A 19,405-nucleotide genomic window follows, 5' to 3' on the forward strand; every position below is an offset into this window, starting at 1 on the left:
AACTAATATATCAAATCGTAAGAGTAAATTTTGGCTTTAATGTCACAATTTTGCTCCTGTTTTCAAATCTCTACTTTCAGCTAGATGTCAGGCTATTACAACTCATAAATTCATTCACTATAAACAAAGACTCTTATCTAGCTTCCTCTCAATCCAATCTCAAACACACCAATTCTGCACATGTCCGGATGATAGATGACTGATGTAACGGTCAAGATGGAATAAGCTGGAGGCTGGTTCGGGATAGGTTTTGGAGACCAGTGAGTCCAGCACTCCTGCAAAACCGGCCCAGGTTTAACTGAGGTCAGGGTGCTGCTGGGAGTCCTGGAGGGAGAGAGGGGGAGAGAAGATGGAAGAGGGTGGTGGGGAGGAGAGAGCGAGAGAGAGAGAGAGAGAGAGATGGGTACTTAATCATCCATGGTGCAGTGTGTGAGTGTGTGTGAAGCCACTCAGTACTAGATGTATCTGAATCGGGGTGATCCCTCCTCTCCTCCCTCTCTCAGATCACTCCTCTGGAGCGCGGACAGAAAGCGGACAGTCGCCCACAATAACCGGCTCTATAGCAGCCGCCTCTGGTTATCTCATCTCGGCGGATCGCCCCCGGTGCCGACCTGTACCGGCTGTTCCTCTTCCTCCCCTCCCGCGGTATCATCTGAATCACAAAAACACACACAAGAAAGAGAGATAGAGAGAGAGATGCGGTCGTGTTTCACTTTTTTTGCTTCCCCGGATCTCTGTGTGTGGACGGCGGGCTGCGGCTGCGTGAGTACGGACGGTTGCTGTTGTTATCTTTGCGTGGATTTTCTTTCTTCTTCCTCTTGTTGTTGCACACTGCACAGATACTGAGATAAGATAAGATAACGTGATTCCAGTTCAGGGAGGGGGGAAATAAGAAGCACAGGCCTGTCGTTAGTATACTTTTTTAAATGTATTTTTTTTTTTTTGGGGGGGGGGGGGGGGGTGGAAAGGGCTCTTTATGCTTTATTAGATCAATCTCACTGTTTTTGTTCTGTCACAGGGGCGTTACTGGGGTCTGTGTAGACACACAAAGGCAGCTGCATGAAGCCAGTGTGCAGAGAGGATGCAGCGTTTCCCTATCTAAACTAAAACTGCCTCAATGCCTGTTGGAGAGTAAATAGAGTTTAAAAAAAAAAAAAAAGAAGAGAACGAGAGAGAGAGAAAACACAGCCAGGGACACAGAGGCAGCTGCACAAAGTACAACAGGATATACCCTTGTTTGTTCCCATCTACTATCATCTGTGTGTTAATAACGTTGGATCAGTGTAGTTCTCATTTTTTTTTGTCTTATCCAAAATTCAAGGCTATTTCAAGCCAGTGTAATATTTCTAAGACTCTTGACAATGGGCTTCATAACTGCAAATTGAGACATATTACTGCACTGCAACAAAAAATTGCAAATTATTTTTATTTAAAGCGATATGTATTCTTGTTGCATAACCCTGAAGAAATATGCAGAATAAAAGCGCAAAGAGAGCAAGCGCCATCTCCACTGCTTATGCATTATATATTAAGTTAGCCCAGTGCTGCACCTCCCACCCAGCACCACTGTCAGGGCTCCCTCCCTCCCTCTCTCTCTCTCTCTCTCTCTCTCTCTCTCTCTCTTTCTCAGTCTCTCTGTTCTCACCTTACACTCTCACAGCCTCTGACAGTCAGACCCTGACCGAGGCTAACATGAACATAGAGTGTGTGTTTGTAAGTATTTTGAAGGGCTGTTAAAGAGCAGTTGTACAGTTATTGAGTGCACACACACACCCCCACCATTTCTAGAAAGAAGGGGGGGGGGGGTAATACTCAAGCCTGCCCTCAGGCCTCTGACAGCAGAGAGATTTGTTTCATGGATTGATGAATTGTTCGAGTTCTTGCAGCCCAGGAGTGCGATAAAGTGCATTCTTTTGTTTTCTATCACTCCATGACATTTCAAGAGGTGAAAATAGAGCTAAGATATCAGGTAGATTGTTTCAACCTTTAATTTGCTTAACTTGAAATGAGAGAAAATAAAGTTATACTGAGTGATGCAGTCAGAAAATGCAACAAGAAAAGAATATCACTGAAAAATGCCATGACAACTGTCAAGCAGTCTCTCTGCTCTGAAATGTCAACAACACCATCCAGCAGATTCCAAAGCATCATTCAACTGATTCTCCTCATGTAGATTAGGTTACACTACCATTCGGTGTTATGTAATAGCAACTCTCTTGCGACACAGACCCTGTTAACACGCTGGCTCTGTTGCTGTGTAACTTTCATCTTTGTCTTCCGTGTGTCTCTCCCTGTTCTCTTCATGTTACTTCCACTTTTCCTCCCAGCAGCAGGAGCAGTAGATGTGTTAAGCGACGCAGCTATCTTTCCACAGTGACCACGGCCTGATCCCTACATTCATGAGAAGGCAACAGGAAGCAGATTACTGAGGGATTAAACGCATGCACACATATGCACATGCACATGCACACACAGAGAGTACCACGGTTGCAGGATTTGACCGCTGTCCAAATGTGGCTCTCACACTGAATGAACTTGCCTGACTGACTGACTGAGACTCTCTGGTATCATGGAAGAAGAGGAGGAGCAGACAGAGTCTAATTGAATGTTACTCATATGACCCCACCTCCGTTCTCCTGCCTCACTATCGAGGGCTTTGACTGGTCAATGAGGATTAAACTTATAACAAACACAGCGGAGCGTGCAGAGAGAGAGGGGAGTGTAGAGCCGACCACTTGCCTGCTGCTGTCCCATGATGCATCTACACATGTAAGAGCAGGATCATCCTCACAGAGGGCTGTTTCTATGGATACCCCTGCCCTGAGTAGTATTAATAAGACTCACTGATATTCTGACTATTTGTGCGTGAAGAAAAATACAGTGAGAGATTAGAAGAACATCCCTGCAGCACACTGCAGCATTAAATAATATCATTGGAAGCAAAGAAAGAAATCAAGTTTCAAGAGGAAAAACACTAAAGAAAAATTTGTAATGTAGATGGATTACCAACACATGTTTAAACCTGGTTCAGGAAAAAGGGTGATTTGATAAAAATCTGCCCTCAGAGATACCAGAAGAGGAGGTGAAGATGATGCACATAGACACTTCTGAGGCCTGAAGGAAGAAACACCTTTTCTAACCTGCTTAAACTGCAATACTGAGCACAGCTTGAAACTCTGGGCCACAGTTCTGGATAAAATAATCCGACTGGAACGTTTGTGGGCCCCTAAAACTGCCACCACCTCTCACCAGACTTGTTGTGGTACTTGTCTACATGATGAGAACAGACATCTAACATGCACCAGCTACCTAGAGAAAGAGGTAACAGGTCTCTATTTAAGGTTCTGGACTCACCAGCAAGATGTAACATCATGTGCATAAGACAATAACAAAGCACTTTTAATCTACACATTGTGGGGATCCATCAAGCTTCGGGTACCTGGAATCTATCTGTCATCTGTTCCCAAAACCTTCAGACCGATCATGGCCAGACAAGACGCCCCCCTCTTCCTCCATGGCTTTGACCTGGGTGCCCACTTTGTTGACCTTCGACCTCTTGGTATGGGTGTTACAGGCCTGGTCCTATCCGCTGTGGATCAGCGCACTGGACAGCGGGTAGCAATTAAAAAACTGGTGATGCGTGATACCGTGACAGTGAAACACGCTCTGCGGGAGGTCAAAATCACCCGGCTTCTGCGCCATGAAAATGTGGTGAGGGTTCATGAGGTTTTGGCGCCGTATGGACGGCCGCTGCCCAGGGACCCAACCCAGCTGAGTGCCCTGTACATCGTCCAGGAGTGCATGGAGACTGACCTGGCTCGGTTGCTTGAACAAGGCCCATTACACACAGGTATGGGAAGCAAAGTTGACAGTTAAAGTCCCATTTTTACTACAGTATGGTGCTTCATGTTGACTATGGTTTTGTTGTTGCACTGCTGGCTTTGTTTACATTGTGATTTATTGTATTTAGTGACAAAGCTTTTGAGACACCCTTTTATAAGACAGTACTTTATTAACCACATCCACAACTCACACATTACAGTCATTCATTGCCTGTTTGTTTCTTCCTCATAAAAATGCTCAGTAAGTACTAGAGTGAGAGAAACGTATGTGCCAAAATAGTTTTGCCCACAGTCACACAAAGAAGATCAGAACTTAACATAAAATGTGTTCATTTGCTGAGTCTTTCCTTCATTCATTCCTGTTGTGTTTTGCATTGCATTGCATCATGTTTGAAAGGTTCAATTGTGGATAGAGTAACCAGCTGTTCTAGCTTAAATCAATTAAACATAATCAAGCAAGCAATGTGTTTACTGAATTAGGAGTAAGCATTGTTTTTGGTGATCACAAGAGTGAGAATAGAGGCTTCTGTCTTTTGCCCTTGAATAGGTCACGCTACTCTGCTGTTCTACCAGCTGCTGAGGGGACTGAAGTTCATCCACTCTGCTAATGTCCTGCACAGAGATCTGAAGCCTGCCAACATATTCATCAACACAGACCAACTGCTGCTCAAGATTGGAGACTTCGGGCTGGCCAGGATAGTCGACCCTCACTATTCTCATAAGGTGAGCAAGAGACGCCCAAGGAAACCCACCACACGTATTTACAGTATTAACTCTCGCCATGGAAATCTGTGGATTATAAACTATTTTAAATGTGTGCTTCCAATACATGCTTACTTCCAACAATTCAATTCAATTCAATTCAATTTTATTTGTATAAACCAGAAACCTAGGACAGATCCTTCGGCTCTAGGTGGGTGGTCGTCTGCCTCGACAGTAATCTGATTTCAGAAATGTCAATCTAAAAACAAAAAATAGCTTGTTTCTCAGGTTTAGAAATGATGATGGGCTTGGTATACCCAGGGGCGTGTCCAGACTTTTTTTTTTTTTACTGGGCTGGCACAAGTGGGGCACTGACCTATGTAGGGGTGGCCTCAAGTATGCGTCTCAGCTTTTCAGTCATTCCAAATTTATGCAAATACAACACTGTTTGGGAAGCCCAGTATGGAGAAATATTCCAATACACTATTGTTTTTGCCCCAAACTGCATGGGATTAGCATAAAGTCTGCAAATGGGAGACTTGTAGGTTCCCATAGAACCCATTTTCATTCAGATATCTTGAGGTCAGAGGTCAAAGGATCCCTTTGACATAGTACCAATGGATGCATTATGCTCTGGTTATATGTATACACTAGCAGTGGTATGTAGTAGTTGGAACAGACTGAGGACTGAACATGATATAGTTTGTAATAATCAGCAACACGTATACAAACATTTCCAGCCTTAACCTAATTATGCTCAGTGATCTTTTTTGGGGCACACAAATGTAGCAGATATGCCAAGTGTTCTTTTGACTATAGGCCAATAAATGTCTGTGATCATTAATCTCACACTCTCTTAACAAGTTTTATATTAATTTTATTAATCCATAATCTTCAAAGGACAATCCGGCATAAAAGTTTAGATCTCTATCCACATATTATTGCCTGCATCGATTTTGTTAGAGAATGGATTTTTTTTGTTTTAATCATACAGGAGGATTTCTCACTCTCCTCATTGCTCTGACACAATGTGAGCCGTTCTCCTGCTGATGAAGGAATCTAGGGAGAGTATTGTAATATTAAACATTATCCTCGCTCCATGTTATTGAGGTAGAGCTGTTGTCAGGGAAGAGATAGCAACTCGTTAAGTCATGGCCCTGTGTGGTTATCCGGCAGCATTGCACAAACCTTTTTTCTTGCGTAGTAATGGATACACTGTAGATTGGGATTCTGTTGCAATATAATCCTCCTTTAGAAAATCGGTTTGCACACATGAAGTGCAGAATAAACAGATCTGTCTTTCTGGTGTCCTCTCAATGTCTCAGGTCAAACATCTTTGACATCACTTATTTAATTATGACAAAGATCAAACTTTTAAAAAGTACTCTGTCAGGCTAAATACAGCCCAAATTTAAAAGCTATGTAAATTGTATAACTGCTACACCTCTTAGTGGGATTATCCTTGTTGCAACTGCAGTACAGTCAAGTCGTCTTTTTTTTCTATGACTGGCATCTCCAATTACACATCCCGATGTCTAATGTTGCCAACCTGTGTCTTTCACATTAGGCCTCCTCTCCAGACCAAACCCTGCTATTAACGTCTTCTTCCCAAACCTGGTATCAGGTTTTGTGCTTGTCAAACCCTGTGATTAGCCTGTCCATTGTAGTTGAAGGCTTCTGAGAGATTAATGTGACAATTTACTGCTCCATTGTGCTACTCTATTCTGCACGAAGATTCCACAGCAATACTGTAACACTAGCAGGCCAGACTGTGTGTGTGTGTGTGTGTTTTTGTATAATGGTGTATTTTTTGGGCCTGTGCATGTGGAGAGGAGCTCTTGTGAAAGGCGATCTTTGTCAGCTCAGAACACGGGACTGGGGATCAGCTGGGTGCAGACACAGGGGGTGCGAGGGGTAGAAGGGGTGACAGGGGAGGGAGGGGCTGATAGGGTAGAGAACAGATGAGGAGCAAGGGTGAGGAATATTGAGTTATGGAAGGGTGAAAGAAGGAGAAGTGAAAAGTACAAAGGCAGAGGAGGGGAGAAAAAGAAGGAGGGTGAGCAAAAGTGCAAAGAGGAAAAATGGGAGAGAAACAAGTGAGAGAGATGAAGGTAGTTTGGTTCATGCAGGACATCAGAAACTCACTCTGTTCCCCATTCTGTCTGTCAGAGAACACAATGTTCAGGCTTAAACTACTGCACTGTCATAAGAGATAGATAGATAGATAGATAGATAGATAGATAGATAGATAGATAGATAGATAGATAGATAGATAGATAGATAGATAGATAGATAGACAGATAGATAGATAGATAGATAGATAGATAGATAGATCATGTGACTAGTAAATCAGCACCTGCAGATAGTATTTTTCCCTTTTCTGGTGCTGCAGTATCAACCTCTCCCTTTGCAGACATTAGTGTCAAAGCTTTGATAACAGCGATGCATTAATAACCAGGAAGAGTTCTGTCTGCACACCCCAGTTTTAAACTGACTGACGCCAGCACTGCTGACATGGTTTGAATTGTTTTGAGTTGGATATTGGGAGTCATAGTGGAGTCTGTCCCAGCTGATGTGTCTGTTAGCCAGCAGAACATCAGTTTGTCATTGTTCATTAGCATAAGATTGTATTACAGTGCCAGAGTTATGTGTGTGTGTGTGTGTGTGTGTGTGTGTGTGTGTGTGTGTGTGTGTGTGTGTGTGTGTGTGTGTTTGTGCGTGTGTGTGTGTGTGTGTGTGTAAGATGATGCCGGCCTATTTGTGATGCAGTGCTGACACCAAAGCAGATGCCTGCAGTGAACGTGCTAGCATCATCCTCTCTCTCTTATTTAATAATGCAGAGCCAAAGCGCTGCTTTTTCAAACATTTTGTGTTAATGGACGTAGGCAGTCTTGACCTCAGCTGTGATGGAAATTCACAAGTATTAACTTACATATTGGGCCATGAACAAGACTGGTGGCTCTGGTTTTTATGACTCGTTTATATTTCTTTCAAATACGATCCTTGTATCACAGTCGACCTTAATCAGATTTTATATTATGACAAGTTCGACAATGAGAGTTTACATTTTCTCACCACTGAATGACTTGCCTTCTTTTCAATTAACTAGGAGCGCTCCAAAAAATCCCTCCTACCTTTCCTTTGTGCTTCTACAGTATCTTACAGGGTCCATGTGTTATCACAGTGGTTTTGTCAGCACACTGTGACTCTGCAGTGCATCGAAATGAGGCTGTTTGACGAGCTGTCTAGATGTGCGCCTCCGACTACACAGAAAAACATTTACTCAGGCAAATAGAGATGACAGAAAGGTTGAGAGGAGAGAGATGGGAAACGGAGGCTGAGAAAACATTATTTGTGATGTTGTTTACGGTCTACATCAGTAGGAACTTGCTGCTTCTGTGAGTGTGTATGTGTGAGTGTCACCTGCTGAGGCAGCGCTGGATCTGCCCAGAAATTATTCATGACCTGGATGAAGGACAGAGAGAAAGAAGGAGAGTAAAGGTGAATAAGGAGAGAACGTTGGAAAAGAAAGAGAAAAAGAAGGGGACAAAAGGGAAGGAAGTGAGGAAGACATACAGAAAGATATGGCGGGAGTAGACAGGTGAGGATAAGCAGTGTGAAAACTGGCAAGAAGAGAAGGAGGGATGAAACAGGTGAGAGAGGAGGTGAAGCAAGCCGGGTGGCGAAAAGAGACAGATGGGGTGAAGCGCGAAGAAAAGAGGAAAGGAAGGGGAAACAGTCATAGTGAGGACTGCGGATAGTGACGTAGAGAAACACTGAGGTTGAGATTAAGGAGCGGATGGAGAGAAGAGTGGGAGGTGATGACAGCGGGGAGAAAGAAAAAGGGGAGGATGACGAGGAAGGAGTGAAGAAAGAAAACCAGTGTGAAACTGAGGCCTAAATGTGTTTATTTTTCTGTTCAAAGAAACTTCCGAAGCTGTTCAATGATTCACTTTTATCATCAAATAATATTCCACCATGAAAATATTGTAAACATGACCACCCCTGAAAAGTCATTATGTGTCAAATGCTTGCCGGGAAGCAAAAAAAGGGAGAGCTCAGATGTGAGAAATGATCAGCAAAGAGGGGACAGAGGGACAGACAGATAGAAGACAAGGTGAGTGTTTGTCAGACCATCACTGAGCACTCAGCATCATAGTCTGCTCTGTCATCTGCTGGCACAGAGAGGAGAACACACAGCGATAAGGGAGGGTGGTAAGTAAAGTGCAGCGAGAACTGAGAAGGCATGGAGAGAGAGGGAGAGAGTAGAGAGCACAAAAGGAGTAGATTAGGGTATGCATGATGTACGGGTAAAGAGGAGAGGTGGAAGAAAACGGCGGCAAGGCTGAAGACTTTTAACATCAAAAAGCAAATCATTTAACATCTTATATTCAAGGAGTAACATTAGAAAGCTTTCCCAAAAAGACTCAGAGAGCCATGACATTTAAAAATCATCATTTTGGCCAGGATGAATTATATGTAAAGGCACATTGCTGGAAGGGATACATAAGTGTGAACATTGATGTAGGCCCATAATGAATAAAGGCTCTGAGTCATGCCCTAAATCTGCTGATGGAGACACAGTTCACACAGTTTTTTGTACCATCTTCAAATATGAAGAAGGAACTTGCTTTTTGCTGTCAAGTAAAATGTAAAATCATTTTGGGCCAGACCGAAAATCAGAGGAGGCATGTCCTGCTTGTGATGATGGTGTTACAAGTGGCCCAAGATAATTTAACTGGTGTGAAAGAGATCACAGAGCAACTTCTGACATCCGTTTGAAAACTCATCTGAGCCAGGGTAAATCCCCTGCCGTCTATATGGCGTAAGTCCTAAATAGAGTCATTCTGCAAGAAGTACCAGATAGAGAGGGAGAAATGTGAATGGTGAGATGGAAAATGGAAACAGTAGAGGTTTTGGCATCCCTTTTTCAACCATGGAGATAGTTAAAAACATTTTTGGAGAGACGTGAACAAAAATAGTACGCCAGTAATACAAAGGTGAACTTTATATTCCCACAGTCTCCCTATTACATCTGTCATCATGAAGCAATTTGCAGCAGTGAAATGGCAAAGTACTGAAGTGAAATTAGTCATCAGTTCCAAAAAAACATTTAAAAGTGTGTGAGAATGTGTAAGCCTAATTATAAGCATATTTTGTTGTGTGGTTTTCAGTCTTTTAATATCACCACTGTCAAAAAGTTTAACTAACCTGAGGCAGTAAAATTTGGCTCAGGAGAGATACAAGGTCAGTAAATCGTTAGAAATATGCAGTAAGTGCAGAGACTTTGAGATTTTGTTAAGTTGGAGAGTGGAGCGATCACAGAGAGCGAGAGGTGGGAGAGAGATATAAGAGTCGACCAGAGCATTAATGATAGCAACAGGCAAAAACATCTCATTATGAATAAATCTGGTTTGTATGTTAATACGCTTGCTCATCACCATGCACAGTGTCTGTGTGTTATTCACAAGGTGAGCATTTACAAAAGTAAAAGGCAGAAGGGAGCCTTGTTGGAGCAGGCCTAATGAGAGTATGTGTGTTTTTATACAGCAGAGCATCAAAGGCTCTCCGTACCTGCAGGTAGAAATTCAAGGGAATGTTATACTGCAGAGCATATCTAGAGGCCAGCTTCCATCCTCTTGTAGATGACATAAAATGATGAAGTCCTTGTTGGTGTAAATCAAAATATCCCTTGTGAGTCTCATTTTTGCCTTTGCCGACATTAAAAAAATAACCAACACCTTATACACATGCATGCAGACTTACAAATACTCTACTGAGTGGTAACAACAAGCCAATCTGTTGCATGCTCATCACTAATATAACTGCAGCATATCATTCCTTTAACTTACCTCCTTCTCTCTCTTTCTCATATTTTTCTCTCACTCACCCCCTCACCTGCTTCTCCAGGGCTATCTGTCTGAGGGTCTGGTAACTAAGTGGTATTGTTCCCCCCGTCTGCTCCTGTCCCCCAACAACTATACCAAGGCCATAGACATGTGGGCCGCTGGCTGCATACTGGCTGAGATGCTCACTGGACGCATGCTGTTTGCAGGTACCTCCACTGTTTGTCATACACTCTCACACTGTCATCATGACCTTGACATCCTGCAGGAACATTATGACATTGCTGATCATTACTTTGATGACATAATGAAATGTGATCATATTATTAGTATTCAGCACAAGCATCTTATTATTGAAAGTCCTGCAAGATCTTTCTGGGTAATGTGTATCTAGGAATTGGCGATTCCTTGTCTGGTATTTGTTATTTTATATATCTATGTGATCTGATTCTGTTTTGGCTACCATGAAGGACAGGTCATACATTTTTTTTTAATTATTTGCACAAGCAATTGTTATGTGAACATTAAAAACAAACAAATTTTCCTAAGTGTGAACTTAGCTCTCTTGCATACATCCATAGCATCATATCTGCCATATTGGTATGCGCGGTATGAGAAAGTGACACCAGGCTTAGCAACAGTAACACCAGGCTAAATAAGATAGAACATTGACATCAGGCTTCTTTGAGTGGTTAAGTGAATACAGTATACAATCAGGTAAATCAGCTGTAGCAGAGATGATGCTTATAGACACATCACAAGGTGACATCATGTGAGAGCTCCAGAGTGTCCTCCACCAAAGATACTTTACTCTCTTCTGCAGGCTACTTCTTTGCCTGACCAGAATAACAATGATGATAGAGAAATTCGCACTGTCTGGAGCAGAAGTAGTTCCACCTGACAGGCTGATTTGACCTCCATCAGCCCTCTACACCACAGGAGAGATGATGCCATAAACTCAATAGTGTCATCCATTCCCTGGTGTTCCTCTCTGTTAGACTTTCACACATCGACTGTTAGATATGCTTGCCTTGCTTTTAACTTTACCACCAGAGTTTAAATGGCACAATATATTTTTGTTTACCATAGGGGAAGCAATGCGCTCATCCAAATACACTACCACTGCTTGCTTGTTTCTTAGAGTGGTGAATGTGAATAGCACCACCTGCTGGTGTCTATCAGCATGAGGGAAACATTTAAAGGGCAAATCCGCACTGTATCACATCAAACTCAACAAACTCCACTAGATGTGTTAGATTATAGTGGTTTAACATTAGGGGTGGATCATACTTGGGGGTAAATGTCTGCCAATATTTGAAGGATGTGGGATTTAGTGCACAAAGTAATGTAAATACTGCATTGTCACAGTGTGTGTGTAACCAGGAGAGCAACATGCCTGAAATTTCAACCCTTACTATTCTACCAGTACTTGCTTCAGGCTGGATGAAGATGCAAAAAGTTGAATTTTATATGATTTCAAGCAATGGAATTGAAATTGAAGATGTTGTTTTGGTCTTACAGTGGTCATTTCTAGACATGGTTTTAAAGTAGTAGTAGTAGTATTTTAATTGTTAACTACAGAGTATTCCTTCCTATCTGCATAATTTCAATTGAATCTCCTTACCTTAACATTTCTTTCACTTGACAGCATCACACCTCCCAGTTATTCCTGTTTGACTCTAATTGGTCACCTTTTTTCTGCTTATGTAACTGATCCTCAGTCTCTTCTCTGCTTGTCTCTGATTGGTCGGTTCCCTCTCCCAGGAGCTCATGAGCTGGAGCAGATGCAGCTGATTCTAGACACCGTGCCAGTGCTGAGAGAGGAGGACAGACAGGACCTGCTACAGGTGACGCCTCAGTGGCTGCTGCTAGTCTCATGTCTGCAAGCTGATTGCTTAAATATGGAACAGGGTGTGATTGTCATGTTCTGTTTGCAGCTTTAGACTAGGAAATGTAGTCTGCAGGCAAGGTTAAATGTGCACATAACTCTTTCCAACTAGGCCCCTGCCAGTGTGTTGCTTCCAACTAGCATCTGCTTTATACTAGGAGTTAAATAAAGTGCCTTGAATACTCTAACAAAAAGCAGAATTATGTACATATTTTATCCCCACTGTCATCCTTTCCCAGGTGATGCCTTCATATGTCAGTCATGGATGGAGAGTCAAGAAACCCTTTTCTGAATTGCTGCCTGAAGTGGATGCTCAGGGTAAGCGGAGGGAATTGAGTACTGGGAAGAAGAGGAAGGTCAGGCAGTGTGAAATAGAACGGGGACAAAAAAAAAGGATGATAAAGAAAGAGATGATAGAGTACGGTGTAGAGGTTTGAAGGTCTAACACATATAATTTAGCCCTGAAAGAAGAAGATGAATGAGGATATTTTTTTAAGGATGACACACTTGATGGACACTGTATTTTATTTCTCCTCCTCCTCTTCCTCCCTCACTTATCCCCTCTTGTTCTCCTCCTCTCAGCTGTTGACTTCCTGGAGCGTATCTTGACCTTTAACCCCATGGATCGGCTGACAGCTGAAGCGGCGCTGTCCCATCCCTTCCTCCGGCAGTACTCCTGTCCAGAGGATGAACCCACCTCGTCGCATCCCTTCCGCATCGAGGACGAACTGGTGGACAGCCTCATCACCGAGCAGAGCCTCAGCAACAGCAACAGTCAGGCTTCCAGCATCCACTGGGAGAGGTGTGTAGATTTACCTTTTTATACACTGGTGGGGAAGTTGAGGTTTTGCTACTCATTTATTAAATGTTTTCATCAGAATTTTATTTTGTGACAATTTGCCATTGCTACTATTACTCAAATTAACTAGTAACCACTTGTTTCGAAAAGCAAAACTCCCTGGTTACTGAAGTTAAATACTCAACTAACCTAATAACAGTGCCTTTTAGCAGGTCATACACTACATTTATTTGGAGGCACACCACATATTAATCTATCTGAGACACATTTGGAGTTCTGACGTAGTTCTTCTAAAATATGGGTATCAGTTTCTATATTAGTCCTGCTAATCTGTGGATTTAAAATACCAGTGTATACTGACATAATTCTGTCCAAAATTAATTTCTGATTTATAAACTGTATTCATTTAACATCGAAGGCTGACTGCTTGTGTGTTTTGCATGGAGACACACTGGGCTTTTAAAATATTTTGACCACTTTAATGCAAGGTATCCAGGAATCCAGCTACCATTTGCCTACGAGTCTGACTTGGATTTGAATTAGTATTTTTGTTTCGACTTAACCTGGTTAGTCTATGCCATGGTAAGACTGTATTTCCAAATATTTTATAGATGAAGCACTGAAAAAATGGGAAGTCAAAGTGCAAATATTAGATGAAACTGAAATTTATAGCATAATGAGAAACAAGAAACTACTGTACCTAAGATTCCTACTGTAGATAAACATGCTATATCACACTGAATATAGTGCACAGTGAAGTTATTATAAGACTTATAAAGAAACGTAATTTCTGCCTGCAGGTACGAGAACAGTTTATCAACAGACGTGTCCTGGCAGCAGTCAGGCGGGAGGTGTCGCTGCATGCCCCCGGGCCACATTACTTCTGATCTGGGAGACACGACAGAGGATGAGGAGGTGCAGAGAGACCCTCGGGCCAGTTCCACCTCACTATTAGAGGAGGCCCAGGTTGGATATATTTTGTCGTTTCCCTCCGTACTGATTTTTACTTGAGTGTGACTTATATTAATTATTAATTAATTCCCTTGATAGTTATTCTATTTTAATGAAATGCAAAGAGAGGTGTGAAGAAGTTGGCAAAGCTGATTAAATTAATGGTGCTATGTCAACAACACATCAGCTCATGGCTGAGATATTGTAGCCTCAATTTCACAGCAGTGGTACTGTAAGTGATTTAAATGTAAACCCTATTGTTTCTTGTTACAAAGTGGACATTGATATTTTACTCCTTTTGCTGTTGTTAGCGTCTTTCCATTTCTTAAGAGAAAAGCCATTTTACAGATTTTTCCCATAAGTTTTTTATATATGCATATTTCTTGCCACATTCAGAAGCAGTACACACTGTAAATTTACTATGTCTGTTAAATATTGCCATCACTGTCTTTAGTATTTATACTGTCTTGAACTTTATGACGTTAAATGGTATTGTTGTTACAATTCAACTGGATATTTTCTAACAAATTAGAATTAATCAATACATAATACAACTGGAATTAATCCATCACTTCACTGTCTTCCCCAATTGTCACCTTCTCCCTCCCCAAATGCTACTTCCTATCTATCTTATACAGGTCGACCCACGCAAATATTCCCACAGCAGCTCAGCTGAGCGCTTCCTGGAAAACTCTCACTCATCTCTGGATCGGGTCTGTGGTGTGGGGTTTGGGGAACTGGACTGTGGCCGCTCCTGTGACTACAAAGTGGGCTCTCCTTCATATCTGGATAAAATTGCCTGGAGAGATGGCAAGCCTCAACACTACTCAGAGCCGAAGCTGATCCTGGATCTGTCTCATTGGAAGCGTAACACTAACAACCTCCCTGTGCCTGCTGAACCTATTGGTGGCAGCGTGGAGGACCTGGGAGAGATGAAAGAGGAGGAAGCAGAAGAACAGGAGGAGACAGGGGACTTATTCCAGGAGATCTCTCGCTGGGTGGAGAGCACCCAGTCTCGTCTGCATTCACCCAGTCCCAGTCCTTCTCTTGAGCAACGTTCACCCTCCTGCTACACCTCCTCTCCCCCTCTCCCTCTCTCCCCGACTGACCTCCCAACTCCAGTCTTCCACTACGCGCAAGTTGTTCGGCAACCATCAACTGAATATGACGAAGACAGACTAAGCCCATTTCCGCCTGTTACGTCTTCCTCCAATTCCCTTCCCTCACTCCTCCCCTCATCTCCCACCTCTCAACTTCCTCCACAGTCACCTGAAACAGTGTCTCCCCCCACATCACCACTACCTCCCCCCCGAGAATCTCAACCTCTTTCCTCTACTTCCTCCATTTCTCAGCCAGTAAATGAGGACTCCTTGGAGTCACTCCCTGTCAAGCAAAAAGAGCGGCTGTTCGACCTGGATGTTTTCATATCCCGAGCACTGAAATTGTGCAGGCAGAATAAGGAGAAAGCCGATGGGAAGAAAGGAAAAGAAGGAGGATGGAGGGAAGAAAGCAAACCGCCGAACATTAACCGAAAGGTGCCCAGGCTTCCAGAGCACAGGACTCCACCACCACAGACTCCCAATTCTTGATGGTGAATTTGAACTTCAGGTTCTCCGCAGTATAGCATCATAACGGTTAGCACTTTCAAATGCTCATAGTGCTTCACAAAGTGAGGGGTGTCCATGGTTGAATATGCTGCTTAAACATTAGACCTTGGTGTTAGCAGCAGTTGTCTTTTTGGTACTATTGCAACAACACGCTACACGCTGTGACTAAAACCCTCACTTAAACAAGCAATCCTGCAACAGGTGCTCTCAGGCAATAAGAGGTCAGAAAGCATTAGGGTTAAATATAAATAACCATGCTTTAGCACTGCAACTATCAAGGATTTGTTCAACATGACAATATTTAGAAATAGTGGGCTAATTAATGGTTGTGTGGTTTGCTGTCATTTGTCAAGTTAAAGATGGGTCAAACTTTGACTTGATAGTCACTTGTTCTGTGACACGGACAGTCAGCCTGTTAACAAGTTACCCAGGCTATTGTGTGCTGCAAAACCTACTGGAGAGGGATCACTTGGTTATTCTTAAGTTTGCTTTAGATTTGTGTTTCTATACAAGATCCCTTGCTGTATGTCAGTCAGTAATTTTTGCGAAATGTCAGACAGTCTTCCAATGGTGATGTTCACCGAATAATGAAAGCAACATGGGAATTACTTCTTCCAAGTTTCTCTGAATGTATGAACTGAAAAATAATCAGTCAAATTATGCTACACGGTGAACTATAAGGATTTCATTTTTTGCTGTTATAACACACAGTGACTTAATGAGCTTTGTCACTGCTACATGCCTTGTAAACTTGTATAAAACTGTTTTCATATTTAATTATATAGTATCAAGACTGTTGTTAATGATATTCTTGCGACTGTAATATTCTTGTATTCTTTGTTAAATGCTAGAGCACAACTTTATGTTCATTTGGAGTGAGTTGTATTTAGTTTAACTGTGGAATGCTTTATGGTTAATAATTTATGAATATTCAGTAAACTTTGCTCTAGTTCTATTGTAAATAGTTTCATATACTGTCTGCCTGATGCACTCAATGAGGTAATCATCTGCTGTACACTATCCTCTCTGTACTAGACAGCCAGATATCTGTCACCTTTTTGCTCGCTTAAATGTTAGCCACAGAAAGCTACAATGCAAACAACAGCCAATATTTTGGAGAATGTAGATCCTTTACAACCTTTATAGGAAATTATTTGTACTCAAAACTCCTCCATGCTGCCCAGTAACCATATTAATATGGAACAGAAAATAACCAAAACATATATTTTGAAGTACTTTTCTATCCAGCCTGTTAGACCCTCAGAATGTTATTTATTGCAGGATCTGACGTTTCCCTTCAAGGTAACCAAATCAGGTAAAAGATACAGTCAGTTAACAAATGAAGGCTGTTGGCTCGTGCCTCATACATTCTTAATCAACTGCATTTGACATTCACTTCACTTGTTGAACTATTATGTTAATGGAATTCTTCTGAGCTAGCACTGAAAAGAAATACGGTTAAATCCATGGTCTCCATAATCTGTAACGAAGAAGAAATAGGCTTCCACCATTTCTGGTTTCATTGTTTGACTTTTATTGCTCTGCTGTGGGTGTACCAACACAAGGGTCTGGGTATCGGGGATGCCAGAGGCACAGCACTGAGATGTATAAAAAACACTGCCAGCACAGCTCCAACACCTCCAGAATAAGACATGTTTTATCTGTTAGGTGATCTTTCAGTCCAGCCTTTCAAATTTACATTAAATGGTTAAAGGTGACGAATGTTTTTAGCTGTTAACTGTTGCTCATGTAAAGTTGGTTTAAAAATGGTGACTTTCATAATATTTGCATCTTCACTGTAGCCAACATAACCAGGTGGTGAGCAGATCATAACTGGCACAACATGACTTCAGTACAAGCTATGATACAACAAAGCCAGGTATATTCTTTTATATTCACGATAGACATGAAGCACATTTAGAGTCACTAGCACATTCAGATTTTTCTCAGCGACAGTTGAAAATCCACCACTGTCAATGTTCATTTTCATCAATAATGAACCTCTATAGTATTCACCATACCTGGGCTGGACTAACTGAACAACAACAACTAACACTGGTCATTGTCTGATCCAGAGGCATTTATCTATTTCTAGAAATAGATAGAAGCTGTGCTGCAGTCAAACTAATTATATATATATAATTATATTTTTTCAACCTATACAGGTTCAGTGATCACATTTTGCATTATACTTTTACCTCTGCAGGTAACCTAAGCCAGCAATAACATCATTGACAAATTACACAAACGTACTGTAAGACGTGGTTACTGAGACGAAATTAATTGTTTTAAGTGTGTGAAGCAGTGTAGTAAATGTGCCTCAGTACACCTCGATGCTTCCAGCTTGCTGAATGTAACATATCTTCTCCTTTCTGCATGGCTTTCACAACTATTCAAATAGCTTAAAACTTTGTTGTTTTTATTACGTGTCACTTTATTGTCATATTTCTGTGGGCTCTTATTTCTTTTGTACTCTTCATTTGAGAACAGCTGTTTTTAAATGCTCAATATTGATTGATAGTATCTCTTTTTGCAGTTTCTGTTTTTGCTGAAAAATTAATAAAACAATACATAAACAATAATTTGACATCATGTTTTTTCCTGTCATTGTGTAATTCCAATTGACAAAAAACAAAGCTATAATTAATTTTTTACAGGCATTTCATATTTGATTAATAATTATTTGTGTAGGGACAAGTACATTTGATAGATCAATGCACGGCAGCATTTATAGCCAAAGCTATTGACTTTGTACAAACACACACAAGTCACAATTCACACATACAAAACAGCACAGAGCACAAACAGAAATACAATTAAAAAAAAACTAAGAAAAATCACTCCATCATCCATGAACACATGATTGATCCCTCCTTAAAAAATGTCTGAGCTCAAGTTTAAAATGATCCTATTGATCCCTTTGTTGTCTAACTGTTTCTGTAATCGCTGCACTGAGAGAGGGGCTGATCAATGTAATTTGTAAATGTATGGCTGGATTAACCCATTAGGGAGCCTGGGAGGAAAGAAAATACTTGCAGGCATCTACACTGTTATGGTCATTTCTTTTAAACACAAATCTATATAGAAATATGCCCTATGTAGATTTTTGACACAGGACTCCATGAAAATGAACTAGACAGGTAACAATACAAGCTCCGCCTTTAGGGTCTTATCATTTGTGGTATTGTGCATATTGGTATATATTCCCAACATCAACAGCAATTAATCAAATGAACATAGAATCAACTGACACACAGATAAAAGAGAGTCTTATGAACCCTGAAGGTCTGGGAGCCTAATCCAGCTCAGTGTTAATATAATGCTGCCAGTTAAGGATGCCAATTAAAACTAGACCTCCAATTCCCTCTATACTGTTTAGCCAGTAATGTTTGGATCTTGCTGCACTCTGTTTTGCTTATGTTGCACACACAAAAGAACAAATGGACATAACATCTAAATAAAATTGATTTAGAAAAACGCCCAAAAGGGTTTACAGACATAATAATGTGTGCTGCTGAGGTTCATTTATCACTCAACCATAGAAAACAATCAGATAAATTAATTATTGTTTGTCTCAGGACCACAAAACAGACAAAACATGAACAAGTCAACAGAACACGTAGAAAAAAATAAACTTTTCTTATTTAACAACAAAAAACAATCTTAAAAACACAATTTCTACTCAAAATGTGATAACTTCCCTTTACAGTAACTACGGCTAATGGGCTTCTCTCCAAATATCTTGCGCATGCCGCAGTCTTTACGGTAAC

The 19,405-nt window shown here is 41.4% G+C and overlaps 1 protein-coding gene across 4 annotated transcripts; it reads left to right on the forward strand.

The window, feature by feature from the left end:
- The first annotated feature begins 74 nt into the window (after nucleotides 1-74).
- Nucleotides 75-18,217, forward strand: mapk4 (mitogen-activated protein kinase 4). Of its 4 annotated transcripts, none has more exons than XM_051421466.1 (9): nucleotides 75-766; nucleotides 2,328-3,850; nucleotides 4,390-4,565; nucleotides 10,455-10,599; nucleotides 12,155-12,237; nucleotides 12,518-12,596; nucleotides 12,861-13,080; nucleotides 13,878-14,043; nucleotides 14,667-18,217. In XM_051421466.1, exons 2-9 carry the CDS (start codon nucleotides 3,484-3,486, stop codon nucleotides 15,615-15,617), a joined length of 2,187 nt encoding a protein of 728 aa, XP_051277426.1. In that variant the 5' UTR covers nucleotides 75-766; nucleotides 2,328-3,483; the 3' UTR covers nucleotides 15,618-18,217. The 4 variants fall into 4 exon arrangements, with proteins under 4 accessions (XP_051277426.1, XP_051277424.1, XP_051277425.1 ...); XM_051421464.1 differs by having other exon boundaries at nucleotides 2,331-3,850; XM_051421465.1 differs by having other exon boundaries at nucleotides 75-762.
- Nucleotides 18,218-19,405: the final 1,188 nt, after the last annotated feature.

This window comes from Dicentrarchus labrax, unplaced genomic scaffold (assembly GCF_905237075.1).
Source record: "Dicentrarchus labrax unplaced genomic scaffold, dlabrax2021, whole genome shotgun sequence".
NCBI classification, from domain to species: Eukaryota; Metazoa; Chordata; class Actinopteri; family Moronidae; genus Dicentrarchus; species Dicentrarchus labrax.

Coding starts and splice junctions, on each gene's coding strand:
- mapk4 (XM_051421466.1), top strand. CDS start 3,484: ATGGCCAGACAAGACGCCCCCCTCTTCCTCCATGGCTTTGACCTGGGT. Junction 3,851..4,389: donor ACAAGGCCCATTACACACAG/GTATGGGAAGCA, acceptor GCCCTTGAATAG/GTCACGCTACTCTGCTGTTC. Junction 13,081..13,877: donor TCCAGCATCCACTGGGAGAG/GTGTGTAGATTT, acceptor TTCTGCCTGCAG/GTACGAGAACAGTTTATCAA.